Here is a 16823-nt window from a genome sequence, read left to right on the forward strand (position 1 = left end):
AAAGGAAACGAGTGGAAGAAGAGGTCTGAAGATAATCTGATTTTCATCACTTTTTGAAACTACTCTCATTTTTTCAAGGGGGATGACCAAACTTTGATTCAGAGGTGAACATACAAGAGCAGCCCGGTTGAAAAGATGCTTCCAAACAGATCACCTTGTTCCACATTTAAAATAGTGCTTAAAAACTTCCTTTCTCCTGATTTAGCTAGCATTAACAGTACTATTCTCAACAGAATTATACTCTTTAAAAACCACTAAAGTCAATGGCTTTATAAAGGTATAACTCTGTTTACGATGAAACCATTAAGAATTCATCGTGAAACCATTAAGAATTCAGTGGAGAATTTTGGGATAAAACCAGAAAAAATTCTCCCTGTGAAATGTGGGGAAGGCATACAAATTCCATGATGGTTTCCAGTTCTGTCTGTCTGACTTATCTTAAAATGCTGCAAGGTGAAGGGGGAGAAGGGAAGAGGAAAGGGAAAGAAAGATGGTTAGTGCCTACCTGCGGACACAACGGTTTCCACGCCAGTTCCATTGATGAATGCCCGCTTGATGGTTTGCGTGCGGACATCAGACCAGTAGATCCGCCGCTCCATGGCATCGTAGTCAACCACAGTGACGTTGTCAATATCAGGCACAGTGAAAGAGATGATGTAATTGTAGTAAGGATTGTCAATGTCCACTCCCCGAATCTCCATCTGGCGAGCGTATAGTAGGAACTTCCTAAATTCTAGAGAAAGGGACAAAGACCAGGAATACATGATGGAAAGCCACCCCAATAAGGATTAAGAACAGGCTTGTTTACTGGAGATGAGGATCTCAAGATTATAGGCTGGTTGCATGCCCAAAGTCCACAGGTAGCCTAAAGAAACTGCACTGGAGATGGGTGGAACAACAAAGCTAAAGTGATTCGTGAGATTTGAACCAGTTTATTTTATTTATTCAATTTTATTTATTTATTCAATTTATATACTGCCCATCCCCAGGGGCTCTGGGCGGTGAAATTCTGGCTCTCTCAAGGAATCATGGAAATTGTAGTTTTCCTACAGGCATTAAATACAGGGTTTTTTAAATTGCTTGTTTGAACTCCTAGGGCCAAATTAGACAGTACGTTTTACCACGAGTTGAGTCGACACTTTACAGTGCATGTATGAATGCACTGTATGAATGGCATGTATGAATGGCCTCCCACCTTTGGGGTGGGGGAGAGTTCTCCCCACCACTGCACTTTGTTAATTTGTTTTATTGTTTGTATATTGATTTTAGTTCTTGTTTTTATCGATTTTAACTGTTCACCGCCCAGAGCCCCTGGGGATGGGCGGTATATAAATTGAAATATAAATAAATAAATAAATAAAAATGTGCAGTCTCCCTATAGAGCAAATAATACCCTCCCAGGGTCAATTTGGGTCAGGAAAATGGGTGGAGGGAGACTGAACCTCTCCACTTTCCAGACTACAGTTCCAATCGGAATCAGGCCCCAATGAGCTTCAAAATTTCCCAGCAACTGAATCTGAGTACAGTAAAATGTATCACCTAGTTTGGATCAACAGAGTGTTTCCACTGGCAAGTGAGAGGCGAGAAATTGTGCTCCAGTTGTGTATTTCTACGGTTGGAAGGATTTCCACCTGTGTGTCACTTTCTTACCTTCCCCTTCACATTGCATTCTAACATGTACCTCAAATGCCACTCTTGGGAGATGGGCAATTCCCAAGAGTAGCATTTTGGGGACATTTGGGGCTTCAGCAGGAGAGGAGAGTCAAGAAAGTCATGCTCCACAAATGGAAATCTTTCATTTTGTGGAAATGCTCTGCTGGATCCACAATCAACAGTTTCCAACTCTTTCTTTGTTTCAGTTGAAGCCATTCCAACTCTAATGGGTTTCCAACAAATAATTATATTGCTTTAACATCAGTTGCCCCTGTGACGAATTTTAGCCCGGTTCGGCTGGTTCCTATTCGTCACTGCAGACAGCATAGCACCGATCAATCAATTTCCTAGGCAATGGGAGGTGGGGGTGGGCTCTCTGTAGACCTTCTGCTGACCTGGAAATGACGTTTTCACAAACCGAATGAACTGGTTCGTGAACCGAGGCAAGTTTGTGAAAGTTCGTGGTTTGTGGTTCATGAAACGCAACGAACCACAAATCGCATGGTTCAGAATTTTCCCAGTTCGTGCCTATCTCTAGTGTGACCATAATTATCTGTAATGTCCGATTCTCAAGAGCATCTGGATCAAAAGTTCCCACTTGAAAGCTCGTATTCCCATCTGCCTCTGCTTTCTCTCACAGGGCACGGATAGGCTCAAGGGGTCTCTAGGAATCAAGAGTTCTAGAGGGACTCCCAGTCTAAAGATCCAAGGGCATAAACAGCCAAGCAGTATGTCTTGGGGTGCACCCCATCATTGCTCATTTGATGCACCTGATCCTCAGTGGCCACAGACTTGTGGGTCTTTTGGTCAAACTGGGATGCATATACCTGCGTGGCATAAAGACATTTTCTAAACAATATATAAATGGAAGATGGGAAGAACAAGGGAAAGGAGCTAGAAAACTCTTTGCTTTCCCAAGATGCCATGTCACCCACCAGGTTGTCATCCACCATGTTTTATTTATTTATTTATTTATTTTATTTATATCCTGCCCTCCTCAGAGATGGGCTCAGGGCGGCTAACAACATTCAAAAAATACATTAAAAGTCACAAAACCATAAAATCAATAAAAGTCATTAAAATAGTCCAGGAGCAGGCTATTTAAACAAATATTGGGAGTCCATATATGGGCATAGCAGATGACCGAGGGCAGCCCCAGAAGAAGTGGTGGTCTTAGATGGAAGGAGGAGAACAACCACTGACACTCAGCCAAAGGCCCGGCGGAACATCTCCGTTTTACAGGCCCTGCAGAACTGTAACAGGTCCCGCAGGGCCCATATCTCCAGCGGGAGAGTGTTCCACCAGCCTGGGGCCAGGGCAGAAAAAGCCCTGGCCCTGGTTGAGGCCAGACGGATGTCCTTCAGGCTGGGGACCACCAGGAGTTGCTTGTCTGCAGAGTGTAACACCTTGCAGGGGACGTAATGGAAGAGGCAGTCCTGCAGGTATGCAGGTCCCAGTCCATAAAGGGCTTTAAACACCAAGGTTAACACCTTGAACCGGATCCGGAACTCCACTGGGAGCGGTCCGAGTGGACTTCTGTTTAGGTATACTCAAGAACTTGCCCCTTTCACTTACCGTAGCATGTGGTGTTGTCCTTGTCCAGCTTCATGAGGTGAGGGCAGGCACAGGAGAAGGTGCGATTGTAATTGATGAGGCAGAGGTGAGAACAGCGGCCTCTACCTCCATTGGCCTCACAGGGGTTGGGAGCTGGAACAAGAAGCAAAGGCAGAAAGAAAAGCGGTTTAAGATTTCCTCCAAAACGTCCTATCATTAGCAACCTTGCTCGGATTGAGTCACATCATCTCATCGTGGATCTTCCTCTCAGACCTGGGCTGCTTCCACACACGTTGGATAATCCACTTTCAATACGCTTTAGTGAACATTTATAACTGATTTTCCATGTGTGGAACAAAAAATCCACTTCTAAAGGATAACTAAAGTGCATTGAAAGTGCATTATTCAACGTGTGTGGAAACGGCCTGGATTTTCCCCTCTTCCAGCCCTGTCCTGCAGACCACATAAGGAAGAGCCCATTGTGCACAGAGTAAGAGAAAAAGGTCAAGCCTACAGCCTACAATAGGAATCTGCACATCACCGGTAAGAAGGAACAGTCTAAATGAGGAGATTCACGTGTGGCAATCCTCACATGGTTCTGTCATCATGTTTTGACTTGTCTAGATGAAAAGAACACCAAGCACGTGCAACTGCTTTTGCACAAAGTTCGACAAGAGGTGGCCCAAGCTGAAAAACACTGGTTGCACCTTTAAGAGATCTGAGGTTAATAAAGGGGTATGGGCACTGTAGCACCCACCTGCCTGCCCTTCTGGCTTCTTGTTGCATACATTAGCACATTTACAATGACAGGTCATTATTTATTTGGGATGCTTTCCAACCTTGTGGGTTCTCAACGACTAAAATCCTTCTTAGGCAAACGAGGCCCTCTCCTAGAGAGTGGCTCGAATTCTGGAGATCAGTTTTGCTTTGACTGTTTGGAGCAGTGAACACATGTCTGTGCTGTTCCTCAAAGCACAGCAGACACTGGCTGATTCCGCACACATTGGATAATGCACTTTCAATGCACTTTATCAATCGTTTGAGGTGGATTTTTTGTTCCGCACACGAAAAAATCCGTTCCAAATGATCTATAAAGAGGATTGGAAGTGCGCTATCCATTGTGTGCGGAATCAGCCACTGTTTGTGGCTGTCTACCAAAGAAAATCCCCCCCACATGCATTCTTTCAATACTTTTTAAACATTGTCTTCTTTTCCACAGGAGCGAGAGCGCCACAGAAGAACAGAAAGTGGATAGGAAAGGAAAAACTAAAAAGCGAGAAAAATGACCAACTATATCTTTTTCTATAGTCAAGGCTACCCCTCAGAGAAAGAGGCTGAAGAAAAGTTCTGAAATTTGGTGAGCAAAAAAAAGAACAGAGGAAATACATGCCCTTTGGGCATGCACAACTGAGGGCCAAGCTACACATGATGAATGACACTTGAACGGCAAGTGGATTGAGTGGAGGGCAAGTGAACAGGGAGAAATACACTTGCCGTTCAAGTGTCATTCGTCATGTGTAGCTTGGCCCTGAGACCATTATTGGAATCCTAAACAGTTACAACCTTGTAGGCCCATCGTTTAGAATTGTGCTGTGTGCCTCAGAAGATAAAGCTTTTCATGCCTAAATGCTAGTTCTAGAACTTTCCAAACTGAAGCTCTACATAGATGCAATGCCCAACTGGCTTAGCCCAAAGAAGTAACTGACTATCTACTGTAGAAACCACAAAATCAATCCCCAAATAATTTTAAGAACCATCAAATATCACATGCCACCTAATTCACTTCATCTAATTCATTTGCTCCAGGAGGCCTGTTAAAAAAAAAGAAGAAGAAGCAAACAAGGGCAGACAAATGGACCATTTAAGAATTAAACAAGCAAAATAGATATATGCCCTGATGCGTCAGAGCGGATAAATAAGATCTATGAATATGCATCAAGGGTCAAATTAGCTACTTATGTACCTAATAGACCAATAGCTGAATTTTGGGGGGAAATGGAAGGATTTCTTGGACTACTTGGGCAGAAATTAACATTAATTAAAGTAACTTAGTATAAAAATAAGAAGATGAAACACAGGGAAATGACTAACCAAAAACAGTTGATATTATAGTTTGTATAGGTAACCAAGCAGAGGGAAGGAGAGCCATTACACAATTAAGTTTAGTTATGTCAAATTCTGAATGTATTTTTCTATTCGTTTAATTAAGTTTTAAATGCCATGCTTGTATAAGTTTCAAACTAATTTCAAATGTAATGTTTGCATAAGTCTCAATTTAATTTCAAATGTAGCATTTGTGTAAGTTTTTGTGCACTTTCTATTGTTATATCTTTTCTTTTTACATAAATTGTCTACACTGTTGTTTTTTTTTAAAAGAAGGCAAGGAGATACAACTGTTACTTACAGCTACTCAAGAGCTCTTAAGGCTACATGTAGAGTCTTCTGGCCTTTTGAGTAAGACCCTTAATGTTCCCGTGAGCGTAACTTCAGCCTCCACTTCCCACAATCCTTTGGGGCCCTCTCTTACCCTTGTGACTCCCCCCTCCCCGGAACCAACAGTCGCAACTCACCTAGAGGCTGGCGAGAAGGATGATAAACCTGCAAGTCGAAGGGCTGCGTGTTGGTTCTCTGCACAACGGTGACGTTGTGGCCAGTCCACTTGTTGGCCTTGGCAAGGGTATTTGTACGCCAGTCTGTCCAATACACCTCACCGCCGTACAGCGTGACGGCAAAAGGGTGAGACAGGTATTCGTGCCCTCGCAGCACCTCGATGTGGCCTGAGCCATCATAGAGGGCAGAATAGATGGCGTCTGACCTGCAGAGGAATGAAATATGTCAGTATGTCTTCAGTAGCCGGTGATCAACAAAAACAGACCCTCCGTTCTCTAACTGTTGTGTAAAGACTAATACTAAAGCACTGCAGAGACAAATGACCAAAAAAGACAAGCTCTATGTTAAGGAATGTTAGAAAAGGCTCTGAAAATAGAACAGGCAATATTAAAATGCCCCTGTATCACAAAAACAACATTGCAGAACTGGGAAAAAAACCAGAAGAGGGCAACCCAGATAATTCAAGGTGTTAATGCACCTTTCCTATGAGCAAAGGTTGAAGAGTCTGAGACTTTTCAATTTAGGAAGGAGGCAACTAAGGGTGGATGTGATAGAGGTATATAAAATTAGGCGCAGGGTAAAGAGAGAGGACCGAGAGAATTTTTCTCCTCCTTCCAAAATACTAGAATTTAGGAGTATCCGATGAAGTTGACGGGCAGTAGATTCAGGATGGACAAAAGGAAATACTTCTTTACTCAATGAGTGATTAAAATGTAGAATTTGCTGCCAGAGGATGTGGTGGTCGCCACAGACATGGAGAGTTTTAAAAGGGGATTAGACAGATTCATGGAGGATAGGTCTATCAGTGGCCGGCTACTAGCCATGGTGGCCAAAAGGAATCTCCGCATTTAGAGGCAGGGAACCTCTGAATATCAGTGCCAGAAGGCAATATCAGGGGAAGGCCTTGGCCCCATGCCTGGTTGTTGCCAGTGTTGGTTGCCAGAGCTTGTCTGGCAACTCTAGTAGGCTCTCTGGCTTGTCATTTTAAGCATGCCCTGGAAAAACAGGTTGCATTCAACTTACTTTTATTATATATTCCCCAGCATTAGCTATATACACATATGAATATAGATAAATTTATTATCAGTATAAGGGGATTTATTATTCTACTTTATTCTACTTTACAAGACGCCACTTGCAGAGTTATTAATGCATCCAGTGAAATCAATACTCTTAGAGCACGGTAACTGTGAATAAGATTGCATTATTAATGTAGTAACAAAGGAATTTATTACTTAACATGTTTGGGGATATTCTACCCTACTGCAAGTATTAACCACATAGTTACTGTAAGGGAGGTTGTTACATATCGCACCTTTCAAAGGGTAACAGATTCAAGGAGCTACCATAAACAGAAAAGGGGGGTTATTATCTTAATCAGAAATCAAATACTTGGGGGGGGGGTTATGTGCAACAGTGAGGGTTTCTCTAGCCCTTTACCTTTATTACTCTGTAACAGAATATTTATCCTCGTCTCCTCAAAAAAACACTGAATGGTCCTTCAAAAAAGAACTGAGCCAAAACTGACTAGCATTTTATTAGAAATATTTCGAGTACAGCTAAATAAAAGTGCTACCATTTGGGGGAAGGGGTTGTCTCCTTGAGAAGATATTTGCTTATTTATTTTCATTGTCCTGATTTGTTCTTTTGTCCCAACTTGTGTCATAACAGGTGACTGGCTATGTGATAGTGTAGCTTCGTCCTACGGGGTCCCCAACCTGCGGCCCGCGGGCCACATGCGGCCCCCAAGCTCTTCCTGTGTGGCCCTCCAACCTGCTTATTTGCTGCTATCACCCTGCAATTTTGTTGCATTTTGAGTTAAGCTGTGACCCTCTTTAGGCACTGGGCATTCTAATGCGGCCGCCATGTGCCAAAAGGTTGGGGATCCCTGATCCTTGATTGGTTAACATATACTCAATATGTGACAGAAGCAGCAGCAGCAACCAAGAGAAGAAAAAGGCACCAAATGGGATTTTTAAAAAGTAAATATATTACATGCTTTTCTGGATTTTTTTTTTAAAAAAAACCATGCAGATATACTGCAAAAAAAATGGAAAGGATATCTTGCTTGGCTCCATTACAAACCTGGCATCGATCCACAAAATGCGTTTCTCCAAGTAGTCGACAGTGAGTCCGTTAGGCCAGCCACCTGAGCCAGTTTCCTTGTGGATGACTCGTCGTCCCTCACCGCTCATGGAAGCGGCTTCAATGCGGGGCAGACTGGCATCCCAGTCGGTCCAGAAAAGAATCCTGGGAGAAAAGATCCAGAGGAGTCAGCTGTGTTAGTCTGTAGTAGCAAAACCAAAAAGTGTCCAGTAGCACCTTTAAGACTAACCAACTTTATTGGAGCATAAGCTTTCGAGAACGAAGAGAGCTGTGGTTCTCGAATGCTTATGCTACAATAAAGTGGGTTCGTCTTGGGAGAAAAGGGCATGCATACAGTAAGACAGACAACATTTGTCTCTTTCTGTAAGATCAGAGTTTCACTTATTTTGCAAGAGCTAAGACATGACTTCCTGTAAGTAATATTAGTAAAAGTAAAATTATTTGGGAGTTTATTTTTTTAAAAAAAATTCCTTAGCATTTTAATGAGATTCAAGCTATTGTCGATGGAGGAGGAAAATCTCATTTTGTTCTTGGCTATTAATAGTGAGTGATTGTTAATTTCCTTATCTTTTCTTTCTTTCTGAAATAATATTTTTGTTTATTGCATTTTTACTTCTGCATAATATATGTTTATTATTTCTTATTACCTTCGTGCTTTATAGACTTATCTTTCTGGGCTCTTTAATAATAGATGAAAAACATAATTAATAACATTTTAGATGTTTGGTTTGGAATAGAGGGAGAGGAGCAATAGTATCTATTATATACCTAGCATGTATGTGATTCTATTATTATTATCTAATTTACTGTATTATGTATAATCTCTCAGATCTATTTAATAATTTTTGCAAGGTTCGATGTATCCTTAACTGTTTCTGTTTTTTAATAAATAAAATCAATTAAATAATAAAAAAAGAACTACGGCATTAAAGGTCATTTCCCCTCGAGAGAACTAACTCTAGCTACCCATCTTCAGTTATTACACTTTCCTAGGGTTGCCTTACTATGAACAGAGGCGAACATCAGCAGGCCATGGAGGTGACAACTGAGTCCTGTGCCCAAAGGGAAATAATGGTGCTTCTGAGCCTCAACATCATACCCGTCTCGTGGGTCCAGAGCAATGGCACGGGGATGCTCAATGTCGCCAGCCAGTAAGGTACTCCTCATGGTCCCATCCAGTTTGGCCACCTCAATCTGGTCCAGGTTGCTTTCTACCCAGTAGATGTTTCCGGCAATCCAGTCCACAGCAAGTCCTTCTGGTGTAGCTAGCCCATATTGGATCACCACCTCGAAGCTAGTCAGGGCTGCGGGAAAGACAACAGAAAGAGGTGATATAACCAGTTAACACCATTCTCTCGAGGCAGGCTCCATATTTATGGGGAAAGCCAAACTCCGTGAACAGCCTCTGGGCTATGCCTATCAAGACCCACCGAGCTGCTGGTGGGGATGCCCTAAGATAGAATCTTTTTGGAATGAAATTTTAGATTATATTAAAGAAAAAACAGGCTATAAAATTCCTTTAGACCCGAAGATCATTTTTTTAAAATTTATGGGATACAATTGAAATCCCACAAATCAGAAAAGACCTCATTGGCAATCTCTTGGTTGTGGCAAAGAACTTGCTGGCTTTATATTGGAAATCCAAAATAATCCCCACAAAAGATAAATGGTTAGAAAAAATTTGGGATCACTATGTACAAGAAAAAAATATATGATATATCAAACTGAACATTACCCAAGGGAAACTGATTTCATGGCAAAATGGCAACCATTTATTGAATTTATTTCTATCACAGATCAGCATCCTCCCAAACATTTACTTTTTGTTACTCAAGATTGAAGTAATAGCTCCCAAAGAAGATCTAGTTATATGGACCTTAACAAAGCTGCCTTATTGACTATTATCTGTTATCCTTGTTCTTGTTTAAAGCTATAACCAATCGTGATTAAGTATTCCTGTACATAATTGTATATAGTTAACTATTACTTTATTGTTCTTTGTTAACACTGTTCACTGATTTTAAAATGTTAATTAAAAAAAAGACCCACCAAGCCTCTTTCCTTTCCCACAAATTGCTAATCATCCCTTTTGATGGCTGATGGTGTCCCAGGGCCAAGCTACACATGACGAATGACACTTGAACTGCAAGTGTATTTCTCCCTGTTCACTTGCCCTCCACTCAATCCACTTGCCATTCAAGTGTCATTCGTCATGTGTAGCTTGGCCCACAGTCATAGGTCTCTTCCACATGGCGAACTTTACATGGGGCTTTCTGCATATGCAGCTCACAAGGATCGCATCCACTTTATGCATCAGTTCTGGTCCCGCACTGCTTTGATTTTTTAATTCTGCACTTAGAGGGAGTTGAACCAAAGTGGTGTCTTTTTTTTTATTTCAGCCCTAGAAAAATGCTGCCATTCTACTATGGGCTTTGAGGATGTGTTAGTTTTCTCAGTTGATTGCTGAGAAAACTTACAAGAGGGTGGGGGGGGGGTTGTCATTTTTAATGGCACCAACCTTGTGTTGCAATTTAATTTTTTTTAAAAATTCAGAAAAAAACTTCATTGGTTGCTATTCTACCAAGGGGGTGGATGAAATGCAAGGTCAGGGTCAGGCCTCACACCGAAAACAGCATTCTGTACTTCAAAAAAGCCCGGTTTGAGTTTGCTGGGGGGGAAAAACATTGGGGTATGTGTGCAGGGAGAACAGCTGCAGTAAAGCCAGGGAAAAACTGCAGCAGTTGCAGCCTTTCTCCGTGAGGAATGCAAAAAAGTCTGGGAAGAAATTTGGAGACTGAATCGGGATATTTTGACTGTGCATGCAGAAGTCTGGAGAGAGATCGATGCAGTACGGGGCCAGAACCAATGAAAAAGCCCCGTGCGGAAAAGACCACCGTTTCCATATTTGTCATAGAATAACATATGAACGAGACTGTTATCCACAAAGAAACATGGTGGCTAATGAAAAAAATGACATCTTTTGGACAAACATGTCAAAGAGGGGCACATGACGTAGAAAGTAATTATGGTTGTTGCTAATTATAAATCCCAGCAAAAACAGCATCCCCTTAGAGCACTCCGTTAAATTGTGGACCACCTCACAATTTCAGAAAGCGCTAATGGATGTCAGTTTTCATGCGGTTTCTACTAGCAAATGCCACTAGCAATGTGTGCAATGTGCTTTTCATAGGACTCAGATCAATAGCTCATAAAACAGGCATTGAGCATGGAACAAAGTTGCCTCAAGTTACATTTGGACCAGTGCAGCTGAATTAGTTCCAAGAGGTATGTAGGAGAATCATCTAAGGAATTTGCTTTGGTCATTTCTTCCCCAGCCTAGATGCAACCTGTATTTAGGCTTACACACATTGCATTACCTCAATCCACTGCTTAGGGGGTTGGAGTTAAGTGCCTAGAGGCAAACAGAACTGTTACCCTTTTAATACATCGATAAGAGGAAGAAAAAGTAACGTGTGCACGAGCCCAGGGACATTTATCCAGCAACCTGTGCTAAGCAAAGAAAGGGACTGAAGAAAGATAAGCTTCAATTTTGATCAGGATTACTTCGGCAGGAGACCATGATCAGATTATCAATCAGGCCCTGGTATTTGACAAGGGGATCTTGGCTCTCAAAAGCTTATATCTTGTTGCTCTTTAAGATGCTACTGGACTCGAATCTCGCTCAGCCAGGCCCCGATCATGACAACAAAGCTGTCTCTTCTATAGCGTCTCCTCTTCTGTCTATAGTGAATGGGTGCTGTATTTCCTGGCAACTTTGCTACTTCCATACGGCTGTGACTTTTCCTATCTGCCCCCTGGAACCCTGAGATCTCCCCGGGTCTCCACCTATCCGGAATTACCGACCTCTTTCGAGGCACTAATCGGGTTAGGCTCAGCTTGTTGTTGAAGCAGCTGCCAGGCTGCAATTATCATTAGGGAAGCTGCGGGGATGCTAATTAACTCCCACATAATGATCAACATTTAAAAGAAAGAAGGTATCATTACCAGGGGACTGAATGCTGCTGCCTAGGCGGCAGGAGATAGAGAGAGGAGAGGAGGGTAGTGGGGGAAGGGCTCAGTCAGAGGACCTTCTCTCCTCCATGCCCCTCCCAACTTCCCAATTTCAGCCCCCCCCCAAGGCTCTCCATCTGCTGTGTGGACTCAAAGGCACCCAATATTAACAGAGAAAGAGGACAGCCATTCAGAAAGGAAATTCCTCTGCCTTTGTGTAGAAAATACCAAGCCCTGACGTGGAAGGCCCAGACTAGCCCAGTCTTATCAGATCTCAGAAGTTAAGCAGGGTCACACACACCCCTCCAAAGACTCTCCACCTGCTGTGTGGACTCAAAGGCACCCAAATTCAACAGACAAAGAGGACAGCCATTCAGAAAGGAAATTCCTCTGCTTTTGTCTAGAAAATACCCAGCCCTGACCTGGAAGGCCCAGGCTAGCCCAGTCTCATCAGATCTCGGAAGCTAAGCAGGGTCAGCCCTTGGATGGGAGACCCCCGAGGAAATCCAAGGTTGCTATGCAGAGGCAGGCAATGGCAAACCACCTCTGTTAGCCTTGTGCCTTGAAAACCCTTCGGGGTCACCATAAGTTGGCTGCGACCTGGTGCAAGAAAAGAGGGAGAGGGGAAGACCAAACAGGTTATCTCTCTATATTCTGGTTGAACCTATTGGATTCTCAGGGCTAATGGATGCCGTGGAATTGTAATGACTATTCTATGGGTGTTCTTGGAACTGAGTGGGGTTACAAGAAGACAGGTGGATGGAAACAGGGGACAGGAATAGCACTGTCAGCTTATCAACTCTTTTTTGTCTATACTACACAGCAAAAGAGGGTTGGGTTCTATGGCATTCTATGGAGAACTTCTTCTGTGCATGAGATACGTGGGATTTATGAAGAGCTTTGGACTGTCAATTCCAAAGGATTTAAGAATGTTCATGTCGGGCATTCCTTTCACAGGGTTTCCACTTAGAAGCAACCCCACCTTTGTGCCATATCTTTTGTAACACTTGCCTGCCTTGTTTGAGGATAATGTCTCATTGAACTGGATTGAAACGGAAGCCCTGCTGCGCCTCAAGTCAACTGGCTGCCTATTACCATTCACAGATTAGAAATGCTAATCTAATTATCCCCAAGAGCATTTGTTCATAGCCACTGGGGTTCAGTCTATTACGTATTTATTTAATGTGGAGAGCCCTCCAAGAAGCTCATTCTAAGACATGCCACAGGCCTAGAAATAGGCTATTGGTATCAAGGTGCTGGTATTATTGTTTATCTTCTCTTGTTTTTCCATCTGACCCTTAGAAGCCAAGCTTTTAGGAATAGAAGTCTTTTTTTTTTTGCTCAGAATTAGAGATGGGCACGAACCAAAATATGAACCCAAGTTTGTGACGAACTGGGGCCAGTTCATGGTTCGTGAACCAGCGGTTCATCAGAGCCCATTTCTGATGAACTGCCACAAACTTGAGGCTGGTTTCTTTGATTCATTTTTGGTTTGTCACTGCAGACAGCCAGGCACCGATCAATCAGTTTCCTAGGCAACAGGGGATGGACTTCCTGCAGACTTTCTGCTGACTTGGAAGTGGCCTTCTGCTGGCCCGGAAGTGACGATCTGCTGACCTGGATGTGACGTTTTCATGAAACAAACGAACCGGTTTGCAAATCGGGCTAGGTTCGTAAAAGTTCTTGGTTCGTGAAATGCAACGAACCACGAACCGCATAGTTCGTTTTTTTCCCGGTTCGTGCCCATCTCTACTCAGAACACACTGAGTTCTGATTCTGTGATGCATGGCATACTGATGCTGCTGATATCGATTTGTTCTGTCCTCATGCGCTAACTATGGACTTCAGGCTGCTATTTACTGACTGTTCCCCACTTAAGGTGGCCTGCCTAGCATCAACCAGAGCCCATTCCTTTTCCATCATAGAGCGGAACTACAAGTGACAAAAGGCACAGGTTGGACACTTGTCAGCTTCCCGCTGAAAAGTTGAAAAGTTGAAAAGTCCATTGGACAGCAGTCAGAGAGCCAAGCTGCAAGACTAGGATGCCTACATTTCCCATCAAAACTTGAGGGAAGCTGACAAGTGTCCAACCTGTGCCTTTTGTCACTTGTAGTTCCGCTCATAATTTCTACTTTATGGAACAGGCTCCCTGAGGATGTGAGGGCAGAGCAGCCATTAAAATTCTTCAGGAGGCACCACAAGGCCTTCTTATTTTCAGGTATAAACTTCTGAAGAAATCATAAGAAGATTGAGATTTGAACAAGCAGCTGTGAGGGAGCTAGAGAAAATCCTTAAAGATAAAGATGTCTCTCCGGGAACCAAAATCAAGATAATCCGAACTATGGTATTCCCCATTACTATGTATGGATGTGAAAGTTGGACAGTGAAGAAAGCTGACAGGAAGAGAATGGATTCATTTGAAATGTGGTGCTGGAGGAGAGTTTTGCGGATACCATGGACAGCCCAAAAGACAAATAAGTGGGTACTAGATCAAATCAAGCCTGAATTCTCCGTAGAAGCTAAAATGACAAAACTGAGGCTATCGTACTTTGGTCACATCATGAGAAGACAAGATTCTCTGGAAAAGTCAACCATGCTAGGAAAAGTGGAAGGCAGCAGGAAAAGAGGAAGGCCTAAAACGAGGTGGCTTGACTCAATAAAAGAAGCCACGTCCCCCAGTTTGCAGGATCTGAGCAAGTCTGTTAACGATAGGATGTTTTGGAGGTCTTTCATTCATAGGGTCGCCATAGGTCGGAGGTGACTTGATGGCACATAACACACACACAAGCCATACAAACAAAAATACTGAAATACTGTAGCTTCATAGGAGTATACTTCCATGTATATACATGTAACATGTAGTTTACTTTATGTGGTCTTGATTAGAGCATTTGCCGTTACAATTTAAGTGATGAATGAGATTGCTGAGGGATAATTTCCTTCCCACTTCTGGGACATATCTATTAGCTGGAGAACAAGGACCAAACATAAGCATGCCTATCACAAGCAATCCTTGCTGGAAGATGAATGAGTTCTTTTCCTAAAGAAAATGGAGAAAGACAGCATGGCCCCTTTTTATCCCACCACCGGGGGGGGGGGGTCACTGTGAACGCTCACCTCCATTCTCATGGAGCTTCCCACGGTATATCTTGTCTTCCACCACATCAGTCCAGTAGAGGGAGCTCTGGTTGAGATGGAAGTCCAGAGCGATGGTGTTCCGCAAGCCAGGCACCAGCACACTGTAATCTCCCTTGTGAAGGTCGATACGCCGTATCTCGTGGCGGTTGGAGAAGATGATGAAAGGCTTAAAGGGGTCTGAAAACGTGAAAGAGATGCGCGTTACTACTGTTCCATCACCTTCTCACTTTCGCGGGTCTTCGAGCACAAAGGCATGCCCTGACAGTGTTTCTATAGGTTTCAAAAACTAATACGAGAAAACGGCGATATCTTCCAATCTTGTGGCCTGCTTGCTCCGCTCGGCTGCCTCTCAAGCCGAACGTTATTACGACTAAAGCATCAGGCCCGTTTGCCAATCATGAAAGAAGCAAAGTCAAGCCCACCTGCAGAAATTGGAAGGTATACGCAGAATGATATAAATTTGGAAATGAATCAAAAGATACCCCCTTCTCCTGGGCCATGGTGTAATAAGGCAGGTGAACATTCCAGGAAGCATAATATGTGGAGAGCTGGTTAAAAGGGAAAAGGAGGGGAAGGGAGAGAGAAATTGGTTTATTCAAGTCCCTGACAGCTCTGGAGGGTTAGTCAGGGAAGCAAAATTTCCAAATCTCCAACTCCCCACCCCCTGGGCTATTCATCACAGGCCCCTGGCTGTTTGTTGCTGCTACGTAACTGTAGAGTTTAATAATCACTATATGCAAACAGACGAGAAGCTTGCTCTTTTCCCCTTGCTCGTGTTCCTGGTCTTGTGTGAGCGATGCTTCCCACAGTCAACTGACTAGAACTTTAACTTGGTGGGCCTCTTGGGGCCTCGTTCTTCAGCAGGAGAAAAAGAAAAATGCCTATCTGCAAGCAACAAGCATGCATCGTTTTAAAATCTGCCCTCTGCCCCAATTCTAGTCCTCCGTAGGGCACTGGGAACACAGCAGGCTTTCTGGTGCCTGCCAACTGCAACACTGGAATGAGGGCAAGTCCCTAAAGGATAGGAACGCTGCGGTATTTCTTGGCTGCTGGAAAATGCTAGCTTTGCTTTCCCCCCCGTCAGGGTTCATTCTCCATTTTTCATTTAGTTTCTTGGCCAGATCTAATACCCTTCCTGCATATAAAGCAGGTATGAAGAGCCCTAGGTCGTGTTCTTCAGAGGAACTCACATAATTCCTCTTTAACCCAATTTCTCCCTCTTTCTTTTCCTGTTTTGAGGAACATGGCGTCTGTTTTGAATCAATTCCGTTTGGTTCCAAAAGAAATTCAAAGGGAGGAGGCCCTGCAGGAAGGGAGGTTGTACAAAATTTCAGAATTTCACTCAGCAGATGCTCATATGACAGGAAGTGGGGGAGTTAAGACTTTACGAGCGTCAAGGCCAGAATTACGAGCCGCAGATTAAAAGGGACGTGGAACACAGCCCAAGCACCAGGACATGTACTGGAGTGAAGCAGAGGCTGGGAGCCGCGGAGGAATCCCTCTGTACTACTGACTACAGGACGGTACAGGAATCCCTCTGTACTACTGAGTACTACTGAGTACAGACAGTAAGCACAGTGACTTTGCTCTCGATGCAGCAGGTCTTCGAAAAAGATGTCAAAGAAGAGAACCCTTTGGGGCTTGCAGCCCGAAAAGAGGGACTTCTATGCCCAATTTGAGGATCCTGATCTAGGGAGGGGGCGGGGTAGTTGTGAATTTCCTGCATTGTGCAGGGGGTTGGACTAGATGAC

At 43.4% G+C, this 16823-nt stretch overlaps 1 protein-coding gene across 1 annotated transcript in view; it reads right to left on the reverse strand.

The window, feature by feature from the left end:
- The window catches only part of LRP1 (LDL receptor related protein 1), a 386504-nt gene that overhangs the window by 100050 nt on the left and 269631 nt on the right, over nt 1-16823 (reverse strand). The window contains 6 exon segments of the mRNA XM_055003348.1: nt 506-733; nt 3229-3360; nt 5778-6022; nt 7903-8067; nt 9023-9227; nt 15052-15249. Coding sequence (XP_054859323.1) covers nt 506-733; nt 3229-3360; nt 5778-6022; nt 7903-8067; nt 9023-9227; nt 15052-15249 — 1173 coding nt within the window.

The sequence above is a fragment of the Eublepharis macularius genome, chromosome 19 (assembly GCF_028583425.1).
Source record: "Eublepharis macularius isolate TG4126 chromosome 19, MPM_Emac_v1.0, whole genome shotgun sequence".
Lineage (NCBI taxonomy): Eukaryota > Metazoa > Chordata > Lepidosauria > Squamata > Eublepharidae > Eublepharis > Eublepharis macularius.